Consider the following 25,253-nt stretch of genomic DNA (forward strand, 5'->3'; position numbering starts at 1 on the left):
AAGAGTATCTGAATTTATTTCATCCAGGGTATAGGTTTGTATTCCTCCAGTCAAAATGTGCTAAAAGCCTGTTGCCTATTTTTCTTTAATTTCATGGAGAATGATAGGCTAGCCACTGAGAACATTTATTCTTCAGACCTCAGTGACAAGTTTTACGGTTTTTCTTAATTGCCAGTTTTCAACTTTTTAAAGTCTATGAACATTTGGTATTTCCTTAAGAAAAGTTTTTGGAAAGCTTCCCCCCATCCCACACCCCAGTTATATTTGCCTTATTTTAAAATTTGTTTTTATATGTTATTTAAGATTTAGTAAAAATAATAGTGTTCTAAATTGTAAAAGTCACTTTTAGTGCATTTTTTGCCTTGTCACAATGAAGGCCAGCCGATGTACATAAAAAGATGTTTGTTCTCTATACTAGGGTTTGACAACAGATATGAGAACGGTTGCCATCTTGGCCAGCTTTGGCATAGGCACACCGTGTTTTCCTACCAGTCAGTCAGATAAGTTGGAGGGATAAAAGTCTGTGTGGGGGGCGGAGGGTGTTACATTTCTCTGAAAGTTCTCAGATTGAGGCCTCTGTTTGCTTATCATGAGAAGGTGCTTGGTTAGAGTTTTCAAAGGCAGTTATATAACCTTTGAAGGAAGTCTTTATACTCTGGGAAGTTACTTTATTTCTATTTAAAGAATAAGATCTTAATAATCTTATTTAGTTATTATATGTTCACATAGGAGAGAAACATTTGCAACTATAGAATTTGTGCTGAGGAAATACAAATGGCAGTAATATCAAACACCATGTTAAGTGGTATTTAGCCCCAAAGAAAAGGTAAATGTCGGAATTACTTTAATATTTCAGATCACAATAACATTAATGAAATCCCTGTATTTGTACTGAGTGGTAACAACCATTGTTAAATATTTTTCCAATTACTTGAGAGCCTTCTTTGTTTGGTTGCTGAAATGTTGCCATGGTCACATTCCGTGTTGGGTATGGAGTGGTGAACTGTGGAACCAGTGGCAACCAAGGACACCCAGGCTTGAAACTAGGCTGTCTCAGTCTGCAGTGTGTTGAAGCTACACTCGACATGGAACAGAGGGTTCTGAAGAAGCTGGTGAAATCCATCAGTAGTATGGTCAAGAGCTGTAAGTACTGACCAAACATCCAACACTGCCTGAACATCTTTTGGGGGGGAGGGGGTAGATTGATTTATTTATTTGCTTACTTACTTATTTATTAATAGAGGCACTGGAGATTGAACCCAGGACATCATACATGCTAAGCATTCACTCCACCACTCTGCCACTGAGCTGTACCCACCGCCTTGAACATCTTTATTTGTAATCAAATAGAAACATTGAATAGACATACTAGTTAGACATTAACAAGTGCATTGTAACCCCCAAAATAGAATTCTCCTATTTTCTATGTAATATTTTGGCCATTTAAAAAAATAGCAAGTGAGCAATCATTCCTGTACTTACACTGAAAGTATTTTAATCATCAGGTGTCCTAAAATACATTAGGATATGTGGGAAGAATAGCTTGAGAATTTACATGACATCATAAGTGCTGAAGGATTATCTGCCAACCAAGTACCAATTTTTTTATAGTTTGAAATTTAATAAAAGGTTTCAAAGTATAAAGGTTTACTCTGACAAGTTCCCTGAATTCTCTGGCACAAAAGCCATAGAGGCAGCTGATGGCTCTACTTCACAGGATTGATAGAGAAACATAAGGTACTTTAGATGTTGAAGAAATAGCATGGTGCTTTGTATATGGCAAGTGTTTATTAAAGCTAATCTAATTAAGAGGAGTTTTTAGGATTCTTTGCCTTGCCATATCTTAAAAAGTAATCTGGTAAACTTTTGTTACGCAAGCATGACCACAAGGAATCCTGACTGGTATTTCTAAGAATCTGTTTTTAGACTTTGAGGAAGTTACATTTATTTCAGCGACTTATACACCCTCATTATTGGGTGCTTCCATTTTTCCTTGTGTGACCTTGGCAAAGATAGGCACCACCTTGTTCAAGTCTCATTGTGGACTAAATTCAGTTTTCTCTTTTTCCAGTTGGATTTTAAATGATCCAAGCTCCTCAAGCACTTCTGGAGCCTGTTTTCCAATCCTGCTGTCACACTATCCTTAACATCTATCCGGCACATTTAGCCAACATTGAATGTAGTAAGAAATGCCTGCAGTCATGTGCTGCTTTCTTAATAGAGCCTGAGTTTTATAACACTGAAAAGGAAACTTTGCATACTTTCAAAATCTGACTCCTCTCCCCATCCTAATGAAATTATTTTTAGCAATGTCTGCTACCCAAATGTGTGTTTAATACCATAATTTTTTATTTAAAAGCAGCCCTCTGAAATAGTCTGTAGGTATGAGTATACTTGTTCAGACCGATATCCCATATAATCTTCTATGAAGGAGATACTTTTAGTTGAAAAAAGGAATGAGTTGCATTCCTTTCTTTTTCCAAAGTTTTTGATACTTATTAATTCTTAAGTTATGGTCAAAAGTTCAGGCCCTAAGTTCTTAAACATAGCTATTCACAAGTGTAACAAGATTATGGTTTTACATTCAAGATTACCAACAACTGATATTTATTGAGTTCTTCATTGGTGAGACACTGCGAAATGGTTTATGTTCCTCATTTTTAATTCTCAGAACAAACTCAATGGGGTAGGTAATAATTATCCATGTTTTCAGATGCGAAAACCATGTCTTTAAGTTGTTGGTGAACTTTTCGGGTGGAAGCCAAGCTAGAACCCAGGTAGTCTGATGCTGGCGTCTACATTCAAATAATCTTTACTTCTCAAATTAATCCTACTGATCAGCATCATAGACCCTCATGGTCATTCTGTATAGTGCTGTCCCATAGTAAGGGCATGATTAAAATTTGTTGCAGTCAGCTTAGTTCTTGAGCCATCCAGTTGAGACCAGGATAGATTTTGGTCCTCTTATGGCCAGAATTTGGTTATTAATGGATAGGAGTGTGATGGACTAAAAAGCTAGTGCTGCCTTGGCCTTCTCAAAAGGGTCTATCTTTTCATTATTTCTCTTGGTGTGCAAAGTTCCAATTGTGTCATGTGGCAGAAAGTTGAAGTGGTTTTTCCTTGGCTTTGCCTTAGAGCTCCTTAGAAGGGGGCCTTCTCTATTTGCTAGGTCCTCAATGTGCCATATGGCTTCCTTCAGTCCAGGCCAGTGCCACTGCATGACTCTTGTCTCAGATCCTTAGCTGGTTACCCCCAGTGACCTCACAAAGGAGATTCATTACCTTAACTTGCCAAGCAGCTGTTTCCTTTTTTTTCACCTCTGACAGATCTAGAATGTTTTACATTCTGGACCTAGTGTAACTTCTACCTATCGATTTTCATACTGCTCCCTAGAGCTACATTGTTTAATATGGTAACCACTAGTTACATGTGAGTATTTAGATGTAGATTAAAATTAAGTAGAATTTTAAATCCAGTTTTGGTCACACCAGCCATTTTTCAGGGCTTAATAACTGCATGTGGGTTGTGGCTACCAAATTGGACAGCACAGATAACAGAACGTTTCCATCATCTTAGAAAGTTCTGTCAGACATTGCTGATCTAGAGTCAGGCAGATAATAGCCCTTTAATCTGGTGGGGGAGGCAGATAATTACCTCAGGGTGCAGTAAATGGCTTCATGGGTGTTCAGCCTATGCGTTCTCACAGGGTACCATACTTGGGTTAGTGTGCTGCTAACACTGACTTAAAATTAATTTTTTAATAAGGGACCTGCATTTTTATTCCGCATTGGGCCTACAAATGTGGTAGTTGATCCTGGCTGTGTACTTTTTATTCGTGCTATGGTAGGAGTATCTCCGCCATCAGAATCAACTAATTGAAAATGTAGATCCCTGAGTACCCCTCTGGTATATTAAAATATCTCTGAAAGTGTGGGCCAAACATCCAGATTGTTCACTGCATGTATTCTTAGACACTAAAGTGTGAGGATCCTGATCAAAATTGTCTTTTCCAGGCGAAACTTCAGTTGTGTCAGCCTAGTATCAATCCCACTTTAATAGGAGTTGACCCAGTCTTTTTCATACAAATTGTTGCTCAGCCATAATTTTCACACTTACATAATTAACATTTTTTAAGCAAAGTGAAGAATTGTTAAATTACTCGTAATTCATGTTGTTTGATTCAACTGATTATTTTGGCATCCTGAGATTATGTAGGATCCTGACTCTGATCTAGCTTATTCCTTATCTTCCCCAATTTACAAGTGGTTATCGTTTATTTAGCAAACATTGAGAACCTACTCTTGTGCTCGGCACTACTTGTTACTGAGTAGATGTTAACTAAGAATAAGATTTTGTCAGATGCCTTGCTAAAACCCAGGTATTTTCGTGAACTGCCTTCCTCTGATCCACTCCTATCAGATGGAGGAAGTGAAGTGTAGTTTCATTTGCTCTTGTGAGTTCATCAGCCTGTCTTCTCTGAGCATCCATGAGTCTTTAATATAGTTGATTATCTCTTTTAGGACTTAGCCCAGGACCACCTAAAGGTCCACTAGTCTAATACCTGGCTTTTGCTGTATTTGTGTGACATAACATGGGCCAATATGTGTGCACATAGGTTAGTTACAACATATTTCCTAGCTGTGTCTGCTGAGAAGGCTTAGAAGTATTAACACCCAGTAGTAACAAGCACACCCAGTGCCTAGACCTTGGTTTCTAAACACCAAACTCTAAATAAAAAAACCAGATTTCCCTGAAGAAATAGCTGAATAACACATACAGGAAAAACACTGCTGCTGTTTGTTTCTCTTGTACTCTAACTCTACCACCATACTCACATTTCTGATATTTCTGGCCTCCAACTATGTGGAGGTTTTCCCAACAATTTTCTGCCATTAGCTGGATTTCCCTACAGAGTAACTCAATTCTGACACTGTCTGAAGATGGCATCAAAGTTCACAGGTTAAGAGTAAAGTCCTACAAGACTGCACCCCACCAGATGTCAATCAGAAGTCTAAGTTGTTACCTGTGCTTCTGACTGGCTATAAATCAGAGGCTCCTCATGTTCAATTAATGTGCTAGAGCAGCTCACAGAACTCAGGAAAGCAGTTTACTCACTAGATTACCAATTTATTATAGGATATATAGTTGGATACAGCCAAGTGGAAGATGCATAGAGCAAGGTATATAGGAACAGATACAGAGTTCCCATGCTTTCTCCCAGCACTTCTGTGTTCACCAGCCCAGAAGCTCCCCAAACCCCTTTATGGGGGATTTTTATGGAGGTTTTATCACATGGTCATGATAGATCATTAGATTAGCTCAATTTCCAATCCCCCTTTGGAGAAATGGGGGTGTGGGGCTTAAAGTTCCAAGCTTTTAATCATGGCTTGGTTTTTCTGGTGACCTGCTCACATCCAGGAGCAAACAACAGTCACCTTGTTAGGACAAAAGACAGCCTATCAACCAGGAAATTCTAAGAGATATAGGAGTTCTGAGCCAGGAACCAGGAGCAGAGACCAGTATTTTTTTTTTTTCTGTTATCACACGGATAATACAAGATGGGCCTGGCAAGTGGTGTCAGAAAGCAAGGAAGTGTTGAAAAAACAAAAAGATATGTGGAAAAGATACGGGAGCCAGCTTGAAAACTCCCAATGGCCAAAGCTGGAACAATTTGAGCTACACAATAATATAGTATTGGTATAAAATAAATATATGTGGCTACTTACTAACATAAAAAACTGAATAAGTGGTAAAGAGACAAATCTTCCTCAGAGTAATTCCAAATAATAGTATAAATACCCCTTACCCAAGAAGTAGAGCTTAATTACCTTACCTTGGCTTCTAAAGAACAGATTGTGGAAAGGGAAAGTAGTAGCTACAGTGGAGAAACCTGTAGACTCTGGCTTAACTGAGTGATTGAGGTTATCGTCAGCAGTGATATGTCATGTTAGTGTCGTGTATCTCCTGTTAGGTGACAAGAACACTTTATGTCAGTAGTATTCCCCAAGGCACATAACCAGTCTAATCATGAGGAAAACACTCAGCATACCTAAATTGAGGGCCATTATGCAAAAGTAAAACTGTCAAGGCTGTGGAAAGGGTTAAGACTAGCTGGAGGAGACATGACAACCAAATGGATCCTGGATTGGATCCTGGAACAAAAAAGGACATCAGTGGGAAAGCTCGTAAAAGTCTATAATTTAGTTAATAATAATGTGCCAGTGTTAGTGTATTAGTTTTGACAAATGCATCATGATTGTGTAAGATGTTAGCAGGGAGAAACAATAAGGAGTTTATGCAAACCCTACTATAATTGCATCTCTTATGTGAATTAAAGTTATTCCAAACTAAAAAGTTTAATGAATAACATAGGCCAGTCTCTAGCATATCAATACCATTCTCAGCCACAATTTCTCAACTGTCATTCACAGTGATTCTTTGACCACATGTGTAAGGTCTTTAGAGACAATGAAATGTGAGCTGCATGGATAAAACTCCTATTACCTGCTGAAGATTGTGTCTAAAATCCTTGATTGTTTTGTTGGATGACTTATCAGTATTTGACTCAGAGCAGCTCCTGACTCTTTGAACACTTGCTTTCCTTGGGGATCCATTTTCACACTACTGTTGGTGCTAAATTTTCCACTCACGTTCTCCAAAAGAGTTGAGCAGGACTACTTTCAGGCAAGCATTAATATTACTATGCACTCCATACAGTGTGTCCACACCTGACCTTCTTTTTCCTCCCATTCCATTAAAAGAAAAAAGTGGGAGGCTTTCCAAGTTTTTGTCCTCAGGGCAGCTGCATCCTCTCCGATGACCACGTCTTGAAAGGTCACATTGCCTTATTTCCACTGTACTCTGTTGGTTGAAACGGTCACAGAAAAATCCCTTTAGTTTCAAGTGAAGGAGACAAACCCCCATCTCTCCAAAAGTCACACTGTTAGAAGACCATATGAGATGGGACAGGTTGTTAAAAATCGTCTTTGGGAAAATACAACTTGTCACATCTGGATTCACCATTCATGAGGTAGTTTCAAGAATCTACTGTCAGTCTGATCTTCCTTAAATGCAAATCTCACCCTGTTATCTTTCCAGCCAAAATTTTCTTGTTGTCTGTAAAATTGAACAATTCTAACTAAACCATCTGAGGCTCTCAGAAAATCCTTCTCTGCCTTCAAGCTGCCTCATCTAGCAAATGCTTACTCCTTTGGTTGGCTTTAGCTGAAGTGACACCTCTTCCTCAGGCCCCTTAATCTCTTGTTGCCTCCCCCTAGTTTCCTTTCTTTGGGTCACCAATCACCATAAATCAGCGTTTGTAATACTTCATTGCATTTCTTTATCTCTTGATCAAAGTGTAACAACCTTGAGACCAGGACCATGGTGTATATATATTGCCTGGTTCATAGGAAGCCCTTAATAAATGCTTATTGAATGGATAAAATTACCTTTATGTCACATTTTGGGGGTTATAGTTACAGTGTGAAGCCTGAGAATCTAATTCAGTTCATAAAATAGTATTATTAGGTATATTTATAATTGCTTATTCTATGGATTTATCAACCTTTACCGTAAGAGTCAAGTCATCCTTCTGACCACAGTAGAAACCCTAATGTAAACTGAATATTTGCAGTGGGTTCTCATTGGTTTCAGTTGGGCAACTTGAAATCACCTCAAAGACAAAATCTAAAATAATTATTTATTTCTCCCCAACTTCCCCACAAGAGAAAAAGGGGGGAGGGGGAGGAGAGGAGAGAAAAGAAAAAATAATAACCAGCTTTCCCTCTTAACTCTAAATTATCTCAAATAATCCTTGATTCATAGAATCAGACTTTCAGAAAGTAAAGAATCTCAGAGATCATCTAGGACAAGGCCTGAACTTTATAGGTGAGGACTCTAAGGCAGAAGGAGGCTGTAAGGCTTGTCTAAGTCAGCCATGTAGGATAAGAAATGGAAGTGGAACCCAGATGCTTAAATCTGGAACTCCCAGTGCACAAAGCTTAATCTCTTAGTTCTCAGTCCTGGGAAATGCATCACCGTGCGCTTCTTAAAAATACTTTTACGAAGTCTGGAATGAGATCCAAGTATGTAAATATGAAAAAGTTTCAGTTTGGAAATCAGTTACCAAGGCTTGATTTCCTGCAGCATCTGAGGCATCCTACGTGCTTTCTGACCTCATTTCCATCTCCCTAGTCAAAGCCCTGTCACACCAAGCCTTGTTTCTATGTTTCCAGTTGTCTCCGTCATTTCAACACAGCTTTGCCAGATAAATTTTCTTTAACCATTTCTCAAACCTTACAGCATAGAAGAGTCAGCCAAGCTCTTGTTTAAAAGCCAATTCCTGGGCCCACTGTTAGCAATTCTTGTTTAGTAGGTCTGGGGCAAGGCCTGGTAATCTGCGTATTCAACAAATATTTAGCAAGCAATGCAAGGGGGATAATTTTCATACAGATGGTCCAAAAATGACACCATAAGAAACAACATCTCCAGTGAAATAAATGTTAATCCTCTGATTAGGCATTCAAGGCCCTCTACCATTAACCCATCCTCCTGAGTCTTGTTTTTCACTTCTTTCCAACTTGCTGTGCTCCCAGTAAATCATGTTCCAACTTCAACCTCAATTCTTCCTCTCTCCTTGGAATTCTCCACTTCTTTACCATCCTCAACACATATATATAAATACTGTGTATCCTTCAAGGCTCAGTTCAAAGTCACCTCCATGGAAATGGCCCAACTCTTCTCTCCTATACTGATTTCTCTTCACACGTCTATAGTGATGAGTATATTACATAACTTACCATTTGTATACTGTCTTGTGAGACTTTTGAGTAAAGCCCATCTTAATTCTATAAGCTCTTAAGTAGCAAATCTGTGTCATACTTTTAAGCATTTAGCATTATAGGAGCAGAATAGCTGCTTAAAATATTTTTAATTGGGATGGAAAACTCGATGATTAAATCTAAGTTATGTTTATTTGTATTTTCATTTTACAGTCAAAAAAAGTGAAATAGAGTGTCTCATAAGAATTTTTCACAGCTTGGTGAAAAGAGCTGATGTAAGACTTGATAACACTGGACTGGATCGTAATGCATTTCAAGCAATCCTGCACAGCGTGTTTGGAATGACTGATGATATGCTAATGAATAGGGGTAAGAAGTCCTAGAGACTGAAACGGGCCAAGCTGAGATGGCATATACATGTATATACAAGTGTATGGCAAGCATGTATTATAATGGCAAATGTATTTTTAATATGGCAAATATATATATATATATTCAATTTTCACCGAAGACTGAGTTTTTAAATACCAAACTGAAAGATACAATTCTGATAGTGCTACCAATTTAAACCAGTAACTGATTTGATTGTGAGGGTGGTTTTTAATATAAACTCACTCAGAATTTCATATCTCATAGCTGTACCACTTTGAGAGAGAACCAATAATGAACTAAATAAGCTAGCAGTATTTTTTTTAAAGATAAGCTTATGGTTTTTAATCATGATGTCTTTTAATTCATATGCTGTAGGCATGTAAATTATCAAATGATTTCTTTTTCTTCATAAAAGTGAAGAAGGTATCAGTCGACACCAAAACATAATTACTCATATTGAGAAAGATCAAAGAAATAATTATGTATTTAAAATAGGAAATTATTTAATGGGATCAAATCAATTTCACCTACAGATTTTTAGTGTTCAATTAGATGTCTTGTTTGTTTGTTTGTTTGTGTTTTTTTATCTTTTTTTTATTGAGGTATAGTCAGTTTACGATGTCGTGTCAACTTATGTTGTACAGCACAGTTCTTCGGTCATACATGCATATACATATATTCATTTTCATATTCTTTTTCACCATAAGCTACTACAAGATATTGAATTTATTTCCCTGTGCTATACAGTATAAACTTGTTTATCTATTTCATATGTACCAGTCAGTATCTGCAAATCTCGAACTCCTCGTTTATCCCTTCCCACCCCCCTCCTCCGTGGCAACCACAAGTCTGTATTCTATGTCTGTGAGTCTGTTTCTGTTTTCTATATACGTTCATTTGTCTTCTTTTCTCAGATTCCACATAGGAGTGATATATGGTATTTTTCTTTCTCTTTCTGGCTTGCTTTACTTAGAATGACACTCTCCAGGGCCATCCATGTTGCTGCAAATAGCATTATTTTATCATTTTTGTGGCTGAGTAGTAGTCCATTGTATAAATATGACACAACTTCTTTATCCAGTCATTAGTCGATGGACATTTAGGCTGTTTCCACGTCTTGGCTATTGTAATAGTGCTGCTATGAACACTGGGGTGCAAGTGTCTTTTTGAATTAGGGTTCCCTCCAGATATATGCCCAGGAGTTGATAGGTCTTGATGTACATATACACCTTTGAAGCCATAACTGTAATCAAAATAATTAACATATCCATCACCCCCAAAAGAGTCAATAATATTTTCTTTTCTAAAGGGTAATACTAAGATTTCATTGATAATTTTAAAAATAATGTTATTTGAGAAATTTGTCTTTAGGTATTGTACAAATTCTTTAGAACAGGATTTTGCCACTCTTTTTAGAGTAAAAATTATCACATTGATTTTCTCCACTGTTGGTCTTCTTGGCTTATAGTAACTGTACAAAACATCACAAGTGAAAATGATCATTGACTATGGATGAGAATGATTTATTTCAATAAAATTCTGTTGGAAATATATTTCCAGTGATTTTGCCTTTTTTAAGAAAGATTGTGCCAAAACCATTTTTCCTCTCATTTGGGGAGGAAAGTTTTTTTTTAAATCTATTCATACATACTCTTGAATTATGAAATAGCTGTAAATTACAATGCACTTACATGTTCTTTTTCTTTCAGTATTTTTTGCATTTGACAAAGACAATGATAACTACATAAATGTGAAAGAGTGGGTTAAAGGATTATCGGTGTTTCTTCGAGGGACTTTTGAAGAAAAGCTAAAGTGTAAGATTTCTCTATGTAATTTCTAACTTAGTAGTTTATATTGTTAATTTTGTATTTAGTGAATCTTTAAATATTTTTTTAAAAATATAAAATCAATGTTCTCTACAGCAATCTTGCAAAATTAGTTCATGATAGTTAAAAAAAAAATACAGATGAAATGGGTGGCCTGTTTCATTGGAGAGTTCCTAGTCCCAGGGTCTCCAAAACTTTCCTCCACTGATTCTATAATGCCCAGATGTCACCCTCTGGCTTACGGCCCAGGTGACGAATAGCAACTAAAGGCCCGGGCTTGTGCCAACTCTGAGCCGCTGGCAAGGCTGAGGTTTCTGGGGCTGCCTCTGGGCTCAGTAGGAAGTAGGCCTTAATATGAGGCAGCACATGGTTCATACTGGGGCCCTTTCTTGTCTTTTCATCAGAAAAAATGTAAGGGATTGACATAAAGCAAGGTAAAAACACACAATGTCCAGACATCATTACTCTAATGTTAGAGTTAGTGTGGATGAATAAAGAGAGGGAAGAAGGCGGAGACAATGAAAGTCCAAAGGAAGAAGGACTATAAAGGGAGCTTCCTACAGAAAAGGAACGTTAGGGATTCCAAAGACAAAAATCTCCCAATTCACAATTTTGCCGAGAAATAGTTCTGGCCTCACCCAACCTGTTCCATTGGTATGATGTATACTTTCTATGTTTCACACCTCCTGTGCCAAAATTTGGGGTGTGAAACCCTAGAAAGAGAATAGAAACAATTTTAAATAGCAGTTTTCAAGGGAACAAGTTGCTTGAAGTGTCAAATTGCTTAAGACTGCAGACTTCTGAGTATGTAAGGAAATTTTTATCCCTTCTTGTCCTTACACTTGAATTTGCATTTGGGATGTACAAAAGAAGATCTCTAAATTAAACACATTTTTAAAATGACAGCAACATTTTTAAGTCACCAACTTTATGACTTTTTTGTTTCTTTGTTTCCTTTTTTTCTTTTTTTCAAACAATTGAAGTATAATTGACAAAACAACATTATGTGGGGGAGGTTTAATTATTTTTTTCTTACAACATTATGTGGTTTGTTTTGTTTTCTCCAATATAATTTTTCACAAGAGAACATTTAAATATAGTTGCCATATATGTTTGTTGCAGTGTTCTTATGCAAAAGTCTCACTGAGAAATGAAAAGTTAAGTTTCATAAATGTAAATTCTTGTGAAAGTGGCTGTGACACTAAATGCAGCTGTACATGATTGAATAACATCACACTATTGAAAAAAATTTTCCTCCTCTAATCCCACTTCCTAAAAATGTTTCATATACATTTCAAGGTATGTTAACTTGAGGAAAATATTACTTCTAGTAGGGTTGTGTCACAAAGTGATACATGCTCTGTAGTGGAGAAACACAACAAAAAAGACACAGCTAACCTGAGACTCGGGAATATTTTATACCTGGTTCTTGTTCATGTTCTTGTTCATGTTCTTGCCCTTCCTTTCCTTTCACTTCCCTTCCCCCACGCCCCTCCCGTCCTCTGAAATATGTAACTAGATTGCAGACTGCCCCAGGGCTCCAGGACCTGAGTAAGGTCATTTGTGGACTGAACGAGTGAACTGTGGTAGAGGTTCCACAGTGAGATCAAAGTCATGAAAGTCACCCTCCAGGGAGAGATTGATCATTTTGGAAAGTACAAATGGGGAGATCCTAAGGAGATGACAGATTCATTACCCAAATAGAATTGAAAAATGTTCTTTGTCGGTGGTATAGTAAAGTGTGTACTAGTTTTTGTACTCTATGTAAGAAGGAAACTATGATATTGAGGTACACACACATATATATGTATATGTAAATGTGTATTGTATGATCAAAGGTTTCAAAATATCTCCTTTATTGCTTCATAGCATTTGTAAACCCTCAATTTCAAAGTCCAGAGATTATAAATCTTACTTTTCACATCCCAATAGGTATTTTAATCTTGTAGAAAGATATATAATAAAGTTTCTCTACTATACTAATAATTGTAGGTTGTATAAATTGTTTTCATCCTTTTAAAATTATATATTGAAATAACAAAGGAGAAGACTAATGACAGTTTAATTGTTCTTATCCAAATCTTTAAACTTCTTATGCTTTGAAAAGTCTGTTTTGAAGTTTATTGTTTGAATGGTGATGGTTACATTTCTCGAGAGAAAATATTTGACATGTTGAAGAACGGTCTACACCAGCAGTCACCTGAGGAAGCGACTGATGAAAGAATAAAAGAGTTGGTAGATATAGCACTGAACAAAATGGTAAGCATGAAAAAGTGTAATTCATTATATGTAATCAATCCATATAAACACTCATTATAATGAAATAACATAATAATAAAAATAGTTGTCCCTTATAAAGTACCTACTATATGCCAGGCCTTTCACAGAACTCTAATATATTAACTCATTTTATCCTCAAAACAACCCTATGAAGTAGAAATCATTATCTCTATTTTGTAGATGAGAAAATGGAAGCAGAGATAGGTTTATCCAAGGTCGTGCTAGACAATGAGGTACATGGGGAGAGTATAGCTCAGTGACAGAGTGCCTGCTTAGCATGCACAGGGTCCTGAGTTCAATTCCCAGTATCTCTGTTAAAAAATAAATAAACCTAATTGCCTCCCCCCACTAAAAATTTAAAAAAGTACATTTTTTTAAATTAAAAAAAATGAGGTACAAAATTCATCTTTTAATGAACCCAATAATACCTTTTTATTATGAACTTTGTGATTTCTCTCCCTATTTTACTATGACACTAACCTGGATATCAGTGAAGGTTTATGACTCTAAGGCAGCCTGGACCCAGCTCACCTACTTTACTTTGGAGTGCAAGAAAGTAACAGATGATGGGGACTGGCGAGTTTCAGTTTTTGCTAGCAGACCTCAGAGTATCCTCCTCCATTAGAAACGCTCTCACTAGCCACTGCTAGGGCTGAGGGTAGATGTCTCAAGAGACATTACGTTTGCCAGTACCACACCCACCCCCTTCTTTCTTGAAAGGAAAAGATTCGGAAAATCTTTTTCAGATAATTATTCAAACCTTTCTTTAAGCTCTCAGCAACTGTGATTTGGTTATGCCCAGAAGTGAAAAAACAAGCACCCATCAAAACAAATCCAAATTGAATCGAGCATTAAAGGTATTTGTAATTTACACACATGCTCCCCCCATGATTTAATTGATCATAGTCCCTGTCATGAATACTCTATTCTAGGCAAGTCTGTCTTCTTCTTGATTTACACTCCTGCTTCCTGGCATAACTCATGTTGGGCCATCTTCTGCATTTCCTACTGACATTTCTAGCTTATCTAGATCCCAACCATCCTTAAAGACCTAGCTGTTGTCTGCAAGCTTCTCATGATTTGAGTCCATCTGGAACTGTTACTATTCTAACTCCAGTGCCTTGCTCATTAGCTAAGCAACTTCACTTTTATCCTTTTTACATTACATCCTTACTTATCCCAAGTAAGAGATGCTTTGAGGAACAAAGCTAAAACTTAAGCTTAAGAATATTTTCCCTATAGTGCTTGTTTTATCATGAAAGTAATGGTATAATGAGCTTCCTCTAATTTTCTTATTTCCCCAGAGTATAGGTCCTTTAGCGATAGGGCTGTATAACAAAATGTGTCCTGCTTGGGCTGCTATAACTAAATACCATTGTTAAGGTGGCTTAAACAACAGGAATTTATTTCTCACAATTCGGGAGACTGAGAAGTCCAAGTTCAAGATGCCAGCTGATTCAGTTCCTGGCTGAGGGCTCTCTTCCTGCCTTGCTGACCTCCTCACTTAGCAGAGAGAGGGCTCTCTGGTCTCTCTCTACTCACAAGAACACGAATAACATCATGGGGCCCTACTTGCATGACCTCATCTAAACCTAATTTACCTCCAAAGGCCCCCACCTCCAATTATCACCACATTGCAGATGTTAGATTTCACATATGAATTTTGGAGGTGGAAAGACAGATAATCAGTCCATAATACCAAGTATGCCTACTAGACTAATAGGCATAAAGTAAGTGATCTCCATAAGTACCTTTTGAGTCATATAAGTAGTGCCTACAGAAGTGTGAACTTAGTTTGAATTGGTAAACTTTTACTCTAGATGGTTGATTTTTATGCAGAATTTAAAACTACTCTATCATTTATCAAGAAATCATCTTCCTCTATAGGATTATGACAACGATGGCAAGATATCTTTTTCAGACTTTGAAAAAGCAGTGAAAGAAGACAGACTTTTGTTGGAAGTGTTTGGACCATGTTTCCCAGAAGCAAAGGTACAGTGCCAGCAGCCTAAATTGGTTGAGGGAAAATTTTAAAGGATCAGAAAAGAAATACTTGCTACATACTCACTTCTATAGGGCTTCAACCCACTACTGAAGTGCAGGCAACCATGAACTTCTCAGCCCCATCCTAGCATTTGGGACCCAAGAAAATACTATTTAAGTAATTATATTCATCACTTTTTTTGAGCTTATAACCATTTCAGCCATACACAGTTCCTAATTTCCTGTATGTAATGACATTTTCTCAAAGAAAACCAAGGTATATTGGCTTGCTTAAGGGATAGAACAGGAAATAGAGTGGATTCAGCAAATACCCACCATAAACTGCTAGGAGAACTTGATCTCTTTCAACCCAGATATTGTCAAACAAGAATAAATTTTTAAAATTTTGGACACATGTATAGTACTCTATAGTACTTTATTTGTCCTTGTGAACATCTTTCACATATGAATATAAATTTTTCTGAGTCAGGAGAGCCAGCCTGACAACTGATTTGACTCATTATCATTTCCTATCTTAATTCTTTTTTTGACCAACTGTGCTTTGCAAACATGTGATATAGGAAGAAACTTTTTATTCTCTGCAGTAACTTAGATGGTGAATTTGTGGGTGAATTTGCATAATGTTAAGTTATCCTTAGCCATCTCAGCTTGGCTCTCAAACTTGTCCCACTGTAGTTTATTCCCACATTTTAATTGTCTGGAAATGTGTGATAAAAACCAATGTGTTAAAGGCAGATTCTTGTTTTGAAAGACTGATAAGTGAAACAGTACTGAATAGTGGACTGGACTGGAGTAACCACTTGGGTTCAGATGGAACACCAGTGGTTCTTCAGCTGCTCCCCAAGAGTTCATCTGTAACTGGTTACCTAGAGCCTTGCTATTCAAAGTGTAGTGTGTGCACCAGCAGCAATGGTATCACCTAGGGACTTGTGAGAAATGCAGACTTTCAGATCTCAGCTCACACCAACTGAATCAGTCTTTGTGTGTGTAACTGACACAAGGAAGGTTTATTTTCTTCTTTCATCACAGTCAGATCTTGTATATGATGGCAAGGATGGGGAGAAGTGCTGGCCTTCACACAGTCACAGAACAGATCAGAAATCCACTCAAGAACACAGAACCCACTTGGCAGCTCCTCCCTTTAGGGCTGTAAAAGAAATTTTTTAATTGTGGTAAAATACACCTATTATAAAATTTACCTTAACTAATTTTAAGTGTACAGTTGAGGAGTGTTAAGTACATTCATGCTACTGTGCAACCAGTCTCCAGAACTCCTCACCTTGCAAAACAGAAACTCTATACCCATTAAACAATTCCCCATTCCTGCCACCCACCAGCCCCTGGCTACCACAATTAGAATCTGCATTTAATAGGACCCCAAGGTGAAGAGTCAAAGCACCATAGTCTGAGAAGCCTGATCTAGATAGCAACTTGCTCTTTCCAATTCAATGGGAGTTCTCTAATGTATCTTTTAACTGAGCGTGCAGCAAAAAGGTGTAGTTGACCCTTGAACATGGGATCAAACTGCTGCAACGGTCCATTTATATGCAGATTTTTTTCAATACATACTACAAGATCCATGGTTGGCTGAATCTGAGGATACTGAACAATGGACACAGAGAGCAGACTGTAAAGTTTTGTGTGGATTTTTGACTGCATGGTGGGTCGGCAACCATGTCTCCCCCATTGATCAAGGGTCAACTATATACTAACTACCTCACCAGGAAGTAGAGCCAAACCCCTTGCCTACACTTCTTAGTATCATCTACCACTCAGTGCCATCCCGGCAAGGTTGCATCAGCAAGTCATAACTAAAGTGAACCTTCTTAATTGGTATATTCAAATTCACTCATTAGGCAAAAGGCCCTCAAGGATACAGAGATTGAAAAGAAAAAAAAAAAAAAAAGACACCCCTTGGTATGGGCCTTCTCAAGTTATTGTGTTATCAGTTAAAAAAAAAAAAAAAAAAACCAGCCTGGACATACTTATACTTGAGTTTCCAATTATGTGGTCCGCTGACAGGGAAAAAATGTGGGTATGCTAAAAGTAATGGTAAAAGTCTAGCATTACATAAATACTGATTTGTTTCTGCCATAGATGAAGTAAATTATTCTTTAAAGTTAACTAAAAAGCATGTAAGCTTCTAATTTCAGACTTATTCTAATAGTTTATTAACTTTTTTGCTTTACAGAATTGTCTTGATTTTGAAGCCCTGGCATTCTAACACATCCTGACTTCTAGTTTTTGAATATGAGTAACTCAAAATTATTAAAATCAGAAACAGATCTGGTTGCCTATCTTTATTTGTATTGTAAAGTTTCTATATTTGCTTCAATTAATTTACATACGGTGACTGCAATGTGGTAAGTAATGTTGTAAGAATGGTTCCTGTATATTAAGTATGGGTCAAGATAACATCTATACTAGCTAATAATAAACTAACTTATTTATTTATTTATTTATTCATTAGGTTAGCCAGCAACCTTGCCATCTTGGGGCAAATATTGTGAATCAGCCATTCACAACCCTCTTTTCTCTTGCTTCCTCGACCACAGAGGTTGGAAACCTGAACGTCTGACATTCCAGCCCCCTCAGGAAGGTACATCCACGGGCTCAGTTCTAGCCAATATGATGTAACCTAAGTCACTGGGTGGAGCTTCTGGAAGGGACGTAATTGGCTGGCATGTACTTTGCCCATGATAAACTAATTTTAAAAGGTGAAACTATATTAGAAAAGTAGCTTGAATGAAATTACAAAGGGTGCAGTAAAAAAATACCAGCAGTAAAATCTCTTCAAGAATTAAAATGACAGGCTGAAGATAAAAAATAAATAGTTCTTTAGAAAATACTGATTTACTGCAGGCAATTTATATTCTTCTTCTTTGTTTTAATGGATGAGTTGTATGCATATCTCCCTGCTTGTCCTCTGGAGGCTTTGGCACAGATGAAATTACCTAGTTAAAAAAAAAGAGAACCACAAAAACTTAATTAATTTGTATAGTACAAGAGTAATAAACTATTAGAAGTGGTAGGATATACATTCAGTAGTTCAATCCTTGCTGTTACATTTAAGGCACTCAGCCCAAGTTCAAAGTACTACCTATGATCTAGGCACAGAGCAAAGTTTTCTGTCCAAACTTGATGGGAGTAAAATTTCTAAAGCCATCTAACAAGGAAAAAAATGTAAGGGGAGAAAAGTAAACATATGCTCTACTTTAATATTCTTTAATAGATCTGTAATTTTATGATGAACTCACTTGTAGTTTTACAGATACAGATAGATATCCTGGTTACACATAACTTGAAACACTGACAATGTTTCATTTATTTAGAGACAGAGAGGCTCCAGTGGGGGCAGGGGATGAAAAATTTAGAGACATAAGTGGAAGATGCTAGAATCCTCAATTTCTTGGGGAAAAATAAAACCAGACACATTATCAGAACACAAGTAGAGAATATAAGTTAAAGCAGAGTAAGACAGTCTTCACTTAAAATGGAAAATTATTAGAAACTGTAGTAAACTGTAGTTAGTATTTCTCCTTTTTGTTGTTCTACTATTTCCATACTTAAGATTTGGACCTAACTCTTTTTTTCTTGAAAGTACAGTCGGCTCTGGCTGAGACAGCTATGTGTGTGTATCTAGTCTCAGTTCAGCCATGTCTGAAGGAAGGGTGCCTGCACAAGCAAAGACATATTTTAAAAGGCTTAAGCAGACAAATTGTGTCCATGGATTTTTATTATTATAAAACAATTCCTCATCCTTAATTGGATAATAATTTTGAGGTTAAAAAAATGTACATGAAATAATCTACCTTAGCCTCTCTTAATCACATTGTAAAATATATGTACAACTGTGTGAAAAGCACTTTCAGAACCCAAGTAAAAGTGTAAGAAAAAGTCTGGTCTTTATCCCTCAGTTTATTATTTCTAAAAATCTTGCCTCACAAAAAGGAATCTTTCAAAAGCTAACTCAAATTTAACTTTCTCTTCTTTGTGTTTAGAAAATGGAAAATGATTATGTAAATTACATTTAAAAATTACTACCTACGTAGGACAATCTAGTTCTAATTTATTTAAGAAGTTTAAAATGCAGGCCTTAAGGCCTAACTTTTAGAAATCTCACCTTCCTCTACAGCTATCTTTATAAAAGAAGCAAAATAAGCATTTTGAATTTTATGTAATTTGTAATTTTGAATTAAAAGAAATAAATTGTACTTATTTTCCTTTAATGCAGTAAGTAGTTCTCTACTTTGGCTCACATCAGAACTATCTGGAGAGCTTCAAAAAAAAGGGAGAGACTGGGCTCTATTCTCACAAATTGATCTGACTGACTGAAACCACTGCTTTTATATTTTTTATCTACAGTGGTATAAAATATGTTTAAAGCAAGGATTAATGGTATCAAAGCAAATACAAATCTGTGAATCAAATTCAGTTAGTGCAACAGAGAATTGTAAGAAAGCACACCTAAAAATTAAAAATGAAAAAAAAAAGAATGACAATACTATAGTTCCCACAAGTAACTCTCCACTTAGTTATTAGTCCTACAGCCAATTTGTCCCTTAAAAAGTTTTTTTTTTATTGAAGTATATTTGATTTACAATGTTGTGTTAATTTCTGGTGCACAGCATAGTAATTCAGTTATACATATATGTATTCTTTTTCATTTTAAGTTATTACAAGATATTGAATGTAGTTCCCTGTGCTATACAGTAGGATCTCACTGTTTATCTATTTTATATATAGTAGTTTGTATCTGCTCATCCCAAACTTCTCATTTATCCTTTCCCCCGCCTTTCCCTTTGGTAACCATAAGTTTGTTTTCTGTGTCTGTGAGTCTCTTTGTAAGTAAGTTAATTTGTACCATTTTTTAAGATTACACATATAAATGATATTGTGATATTTGTCTTTTTCTGTCTGACTTACTTAACTTATTCATTTAGTATGATAATCTCTAGGTCCAAAACAGCTTTTTTTTTTAATCTTACCTCTTTAAGTTTATTCCGAATTAAATTCGCTGTTGTATTCAACGAGTCATCGTGCATGTCCACCTTGGGTATGTCTGGTAACAGAGGCCCAATCATAACCTCATTACTACTAGTGCTTGCTTCAAGAAAAGTTCCAAGTTTACAATCATCTTGTCTTCTTCTTTTCCGCTCCTGCAGTTGTGTTGTCCTAGGCATAAATCTGTCAACTGCTTCTGAAGGCGTAATACGATTCTGTGCACCAGGACAGGGTAATGAATTTTTTAAAGTTTTCATCTGCATTTTCTGCAGAGAGTCATTGTGGTTCCAATGCTCCAGTGTTTCATCACAGTTTCTACCATCCTGAGAGGAGTTTGATGCTCCGCCCACATGCTTTCCTGACGAACATGTACATTTTGGGGAGAAATAACACAAAGGCAATTCACAAGAATAAGGAAGACGAGGATCTGCGTTCCCAGGAGATACGTTCAAAGTGGCTGCACAAAATCCAGATCTCTTTGAATGGAAGTCCTGTCTAAAATGTTTTGCATCTTGATTCTCTGTAACCAGTTTCTTCTTTGTCACATAATGATCTTTATATTATAATTTAAAAGGTGAGGGAAAGGGAAACAGAAATGGTTCATTTACTGTTTTCATCATTCAGAAATGTGTAATTTTAAAAATATTACTTTAAAATGATAATGAATGCTATCCTAAAGAATTTATTCTTGAGCAGGGAATACATTTACATTATTTTAAAGCTAAAAAGGATATAAGGTATGTAAGTATCAAGCTTCACTCTCTCCTCGCTCCTCATATGCCTGGTTTCCACTTGCCATAAGTAAGCACTTGTCTTACTTCATCTGTCCCAGTATGTCTTACTTTTCCTCCTCCCACTTACCCCTCTTTTTCTCCTGTAATACCCATTTCTCTGCACTTTTCCGTTTTCCAGTTAATTGTAAATCTTGGGAGAGTTTTTCCATGTCATTAGATAGAAAACTTTTTACAGCTTCAAAGTATTTTACTATATGAATGATCGTTCTGCTCAGTTTGTGTTTTTAGTTTTTATAGGAGTCAATATGCTGGGTCCATATTTTATAATTTCCTTTACCACACATGCAAGTTCTCCTGGAACTAGTTATTAATATACACCACAGGCTAAAGTTCAATGTCTACAAATGACCAGAGACTCTCAACAGCTCTCTTGCCAAAATTTCAGGTAAGTTTTCCAGAAGTCTTCCACCTTGTTTCTCTCTTCACACTGCCACATGCCCCTTCCCCAATCAGCCATAAACTCATTATATTTAATAGCTGTTTGGACACTGCCTTTGTCTTTCAACCAAAGGGTGGAAATTTGGTCATTTGAGCCTCTAAAACCATTCAGATTTCAGACCACACACATTATCTTAGTCCAATTCTGGCTGCTGTAATTCTATAATTCACGTACCAGATCTATGACTTCATTCCGTGCACTTGGAATTTGTGTCTAGGCAAACTTGGTTGGGCATATGGGGCATCTGGCCACTGGTACTTATCAAAAGTAGAACTTTTCCACTTTTAGCAGTTTTAGATTAGCAGTTGGAACTGGTCTGCAAATCCTAATTGTTTCTCACTGACTTTTGGTCAAAACCTTTATTCCTTAGTATGGACACAGGCTTTTCAGGATTCACTTCCTGTCCTCTATTCTAATCTTATCTCTCACTGAAGCCCCTGTGTTGTGGTTATCAGGTACTACTCACAGTTTCTTAAAACTGATGATGCTCATTTATTCCTCTGGGACTTTAAGCATGCTACCTGGCCCACCTTTCCATCTCTTCCTCTCCCCTTCTGGGTAATGTCTAACTACCCTTTAGAACTCAGATACCTCTCTCATCGTGCAGGAAGTCTTCCATGAAACAAAATCTCTCCCTTCCCAGCCCAGGTTACATAGCATACTGTAAAGGACCCTGAAGTTTACAGTTATTGAAAATTGTGGTCTTTTACTTGTCTGTCTTTCCACTAGACTGGGAACCCCAGGATGACATACCTGGCAAAATGCTTGGCACATAGGAGGTGTTTAGTAATAGGCTTTCCATACCTTTATTTTTAGTAGTTCTGGCTACATAAGCACTCCTCTCTTGTAATTTTCTTCTGGTTTCTTCAACTGTCTCAAATTCTGGAGCATAGCACACGTGAAGCAATCCACCAAAGAAACTCTGTTCATCCATTTTCCTCTTGGCTATCCTAAACAGAAATACATGATATCATGGTTTACTAATCTATATTTACTTTAGGATGAAACCTTAACTAGTATACAATGCATTGACCTAAAGAGCATAGCCCTGCTTTTACTGTGTGTATAAACATCCTATAGTTTGGGAATTAAGATGCTCTGCTTGTGGATGGTACTGACCCTACTGATCCACTGCGTACTCTTAGAGCCTTCCCTCCCCTCTCCCGAGTGTTAACAGGTTTTGAGCTGTCATCCATGCATATCTAGACTCCCTTTAACCAACATAGGATCTAGCTGGTTAGCTTGAGGTTACAAAATATGTAGTCATGAAAAAGATTTTTCTTTGTTTTAGGTTAAAAGGTTCTTGAGAGTTAGCTCATACGCAATTTAGCCTTTTCAGCACAATGTATTCGTACAGTGGGGTTCATAAATAATACTGAATATATAACAATGAGAAAATGAGAGGACGGTATCCATTCAACAAATACTTATTGAACATCTATGACTGGCCAGGAATTACCACAATAAATAAGTACTTCTGTGCCCAGGAAAAATGATGAATAGTTAGAGATTTTACCACATACCAGGCACTGTCCTAAATGCTTAATGCTTCACTCAAATTAACACTTTACAACAACCCTATGATGAAATTGAGGCCTGGGGAGGTTTATACTTTGGCCATGCTCGCACTGGTTTATGAAACTAAATTCAAATCCAGATGTTGAACTGCATGGCCTACTAGGTGGTGTGGGAGATGCAAGAACTCCTTAAAATGCACAGTGAGAAAATATACTTCCCTAACTATGAGGAGCTGGAAAGGTGGTTAGGGCAGTGAGATGATATATAAGAGCACATGATATATAATCTACCACACTAAACGACAGAAATTGTTACGCATGGGAATGACATGATGGGAAAGAGTTTTTTGGTAAAGCTAACATTCAAGAAGACTGCAGGAAGATAGTAAAATAGGGTCACGTTAGTTTACTGGGTAATTCAGGAATGAATGAGGGGGGCCAAAATGATAGCAGTGGGAATGGAGGAAATGAGATACTGCTTAATGTGCATGTTACCTTGCACTTTGTAGATGCTGAAATTTAATAAGATAAACTTCTGTAAAGTCTTCTGCTGGGTATTCATCTAGAGCATTATATTGTTCAATTGCACCATATAGAGCAAACCGCTCAACTAATTCCTTCATTGCTCCCACTGCAGGAACTCCTTGTATTAATAAGTACTGAGATTCCAAATTGATTGTATACACCTAAAAGAAATGCAGACATATTAAATGTTTTTCACAGATAAGTCTAGGACAAATTTGCTATTAAAACATTTTTGCCCCTCTCTCTGCATAAAGAATAATTTACAGTAAAGAATTAGCAAATATTCACTGAGCGCTTACCATGTAACAAGGACTATAGTAAACGCGGAAGGTAACAATGACTAAAACACAGTTCCGTTCTCCAGGAGCTGATGTTCTAGCAGGTTCGAGAATCTCTGGTACCAGAGTACCAGCGTTCCGCATACTCATCTCCTGGGAATGGATGCGACCTCAGCCTTTCAAGACTTCCTTTACGTAAGCTGAGCCTGTGAGGCTAGAGCTCACATAAAGCTACGGAGGATAGCGAATGAAACCAAAATCACGTTACCTTGACCGCACGAGGCCGTCTCCCCTCCCGATACTTGGCCCGCGAGTCGCACACAGACCTCTGGACGTGGTGGTCAAACAAGCCCCCAAGCTCCCCACCAGGAGATGCCATCTTGCCGGCTTTGGCCGTCGCAGAGACGACAACATCCGCCTTCCTGCCCTCCTGCTTATCCAATAAGAGAGAGGGATGGGTCAAGGCGTGCCGAGATTGGCTGGAGAATCGACATCGTCGGTCATCGTTTCCTGCGAGCGAGGATTCGGTTAACGACGTGCTCCCCCTAGCGGCGCGGCGGAGAGGCCGGGAGAGCCGGAGCAGGCTCCCGCTACAGGCGCAAGGCGAGACGCGCCGCAGGGCGAGGGGGCGGGACCGGAGGGGGCGGGGCCGATTGATCTTTTTCTGCTCCGACGCCCTCGGCCTGCGCAGTTGGGCCGGGTCCGCTTGGGTGTGCGGCCTGGGGGTTTCTGTGCTTGCAGGTGATGTGGGACGGCGGTCGTCTGGCGGGTGCGGGTGGCGGTGGGGTTGCCGTTACCTTGGCCTTCACCAACGCTCGCGACTGCTTCCTCCACTTGCCGCGGCGCCTTGTGGCCCAGCTGCACCTGCTGCAGGTAACGCGCCTGCCCCCCCCCCGCCCCCGACCCGACTCCCAGCCCCTACTCGACACACCCGGTGGGCAGTCTGCGGTCGAAAGGGACCCAGGCTGAGGCCTCTCCCTGCGGTGGGACACGGGCTGCTTTCCCCGCGCCCGGTTCGGAAGCCCAACTGAGGGCTCCTCTAGGGCAGGGCCTGTCTGGGCGTTTATTGCAGCCCCGGGCCTCTGAGTTAACTTGCTGTGTTCCAGGTCTTTTAGTTGGTAAAACTAGGCCTTCAAATGTCCTGATAGTCTACCTCTGCGCTCAGCAATTCCTCACAGCAGGTTGGAAAAGCTCTTGAGAAGCCCAGTTTGTCTGTCTTTTTGGCTTTTGGTTTGTTTTGTTTCATTTTTAAAAAGCGTTTTTCCTGTTAGCAATTTCCAGGTGCCTGCATGGCTGTGGTCCGGGCCTCCAGAAGAAGAGGCAGACTTGGTTTGTGGGTTCCCTGTAGGTTAACAGAGATTGAGTCCTGTATCCCACCGGCGAGATAGGTTAATGAAATGAAGGTTCTTCCCGCGTCTCCGATATTGGGAACAC

At 38.1% G+C, this 25,253-nt stretch overlaps 3 protein-coding genes across 5 annotated transcripts in view; 2 read left to right on the forward strand and 1 right to left on the reverse strand.

Moving 5' to 3' along the window:
- Positions 1–993: 993 nt before the first annotated feature.
- On the forward strand, positions 994–17,547 carry LOC102545308 (calaxin-like). The gene is made up of 6 exons (XM_031679652.2): positions 994–1,143; positions 8,994–9,149; positions 10,862–10,966; positions 13,086–13,237; positions 15,146–15,250; positions 17,454–17,547. Exons 1-6 carry the CDS (start codon positions 1,086–1,088, stop codon positions 17,484–17,486), a joined length of 609 nt encoding a protein of 202 aa, XP_031535512.2. The 5' UTR covers positions 994–1,085; the 3' UTR covers positions 17,487–17,547.
- On the reverse strand, positions 16,251–24,485 carry RBM48 (RNA binding motif protein 48). 3 transcript variants are annotated; one of them, XM_072965023.1, is made up of 6 exons: positions 24,088–24,281; positions 23,512–23,702; positions 22,304–22,449; positions 20,251–20,819; positions 18,120–18,216; positions 16,251–16,409 (listed from the first exon to the last, which is right to left on the reverse strand). In XM_072965023.1, exons 1-5 carry the CDS (start codon positions 24,196–24,198, stop codon positions 18,130–18,132), a joined length of 1,104 nt encoding a protein of 367 aa, XP_072821124.1. In that variant the 5' UTR covers positions 24,199–24,281; the 3' UTR covers positions 16,251–16,409; positions 18,120–18,129. The 3 variants fall into 3 exon arrangements, with proteins under 3 accessions (XP_072821124.1, XP_006207702.2, XP_031535511.2); XM_006207640.4 differs by lacking the exon at positions 16,251–16,409 and having other exon boundaries at positions 17,548–18,216; positions 24,088–24,485; XM_031679651.2 differs by lacking the exon at positions 16,251–16,409 and having other exon boundaries at positions 17,548–18,213; positions 20,249–20,819; positions 24,088–24,283.
- Positions 24,449–25,253, forward strand: part of PEX1 (peroxisomal biogenesis factor 1) — a 46,090-nt gene continuing 45,285 nt past the window's right edge. Inside the window, exon 1 of the mRNA XM_006207641.4 lies at positions 24,449–24,692. Coding sequence (XP_006207703.1) covers positions 24,564–24,692 — 129 coding nt within the window. The 5' untranslated portion in view covers positions 24,449–24,563. The remainder of the gene's footprint in view (positions 24,693–25,253) is intronic.

Source organism: Vicugna pacos, chromosome 7, assembly GCF_048564905.1.
Source record: "Vicugna pacos chromosome 7, VicPac4, whole genome shotgun sequence".
NCBI lineage: Eukaryota > Metazoa > Chordata > Mammalia > Artiodactyla > Camelidae > Vicugna > Vicugna pacos.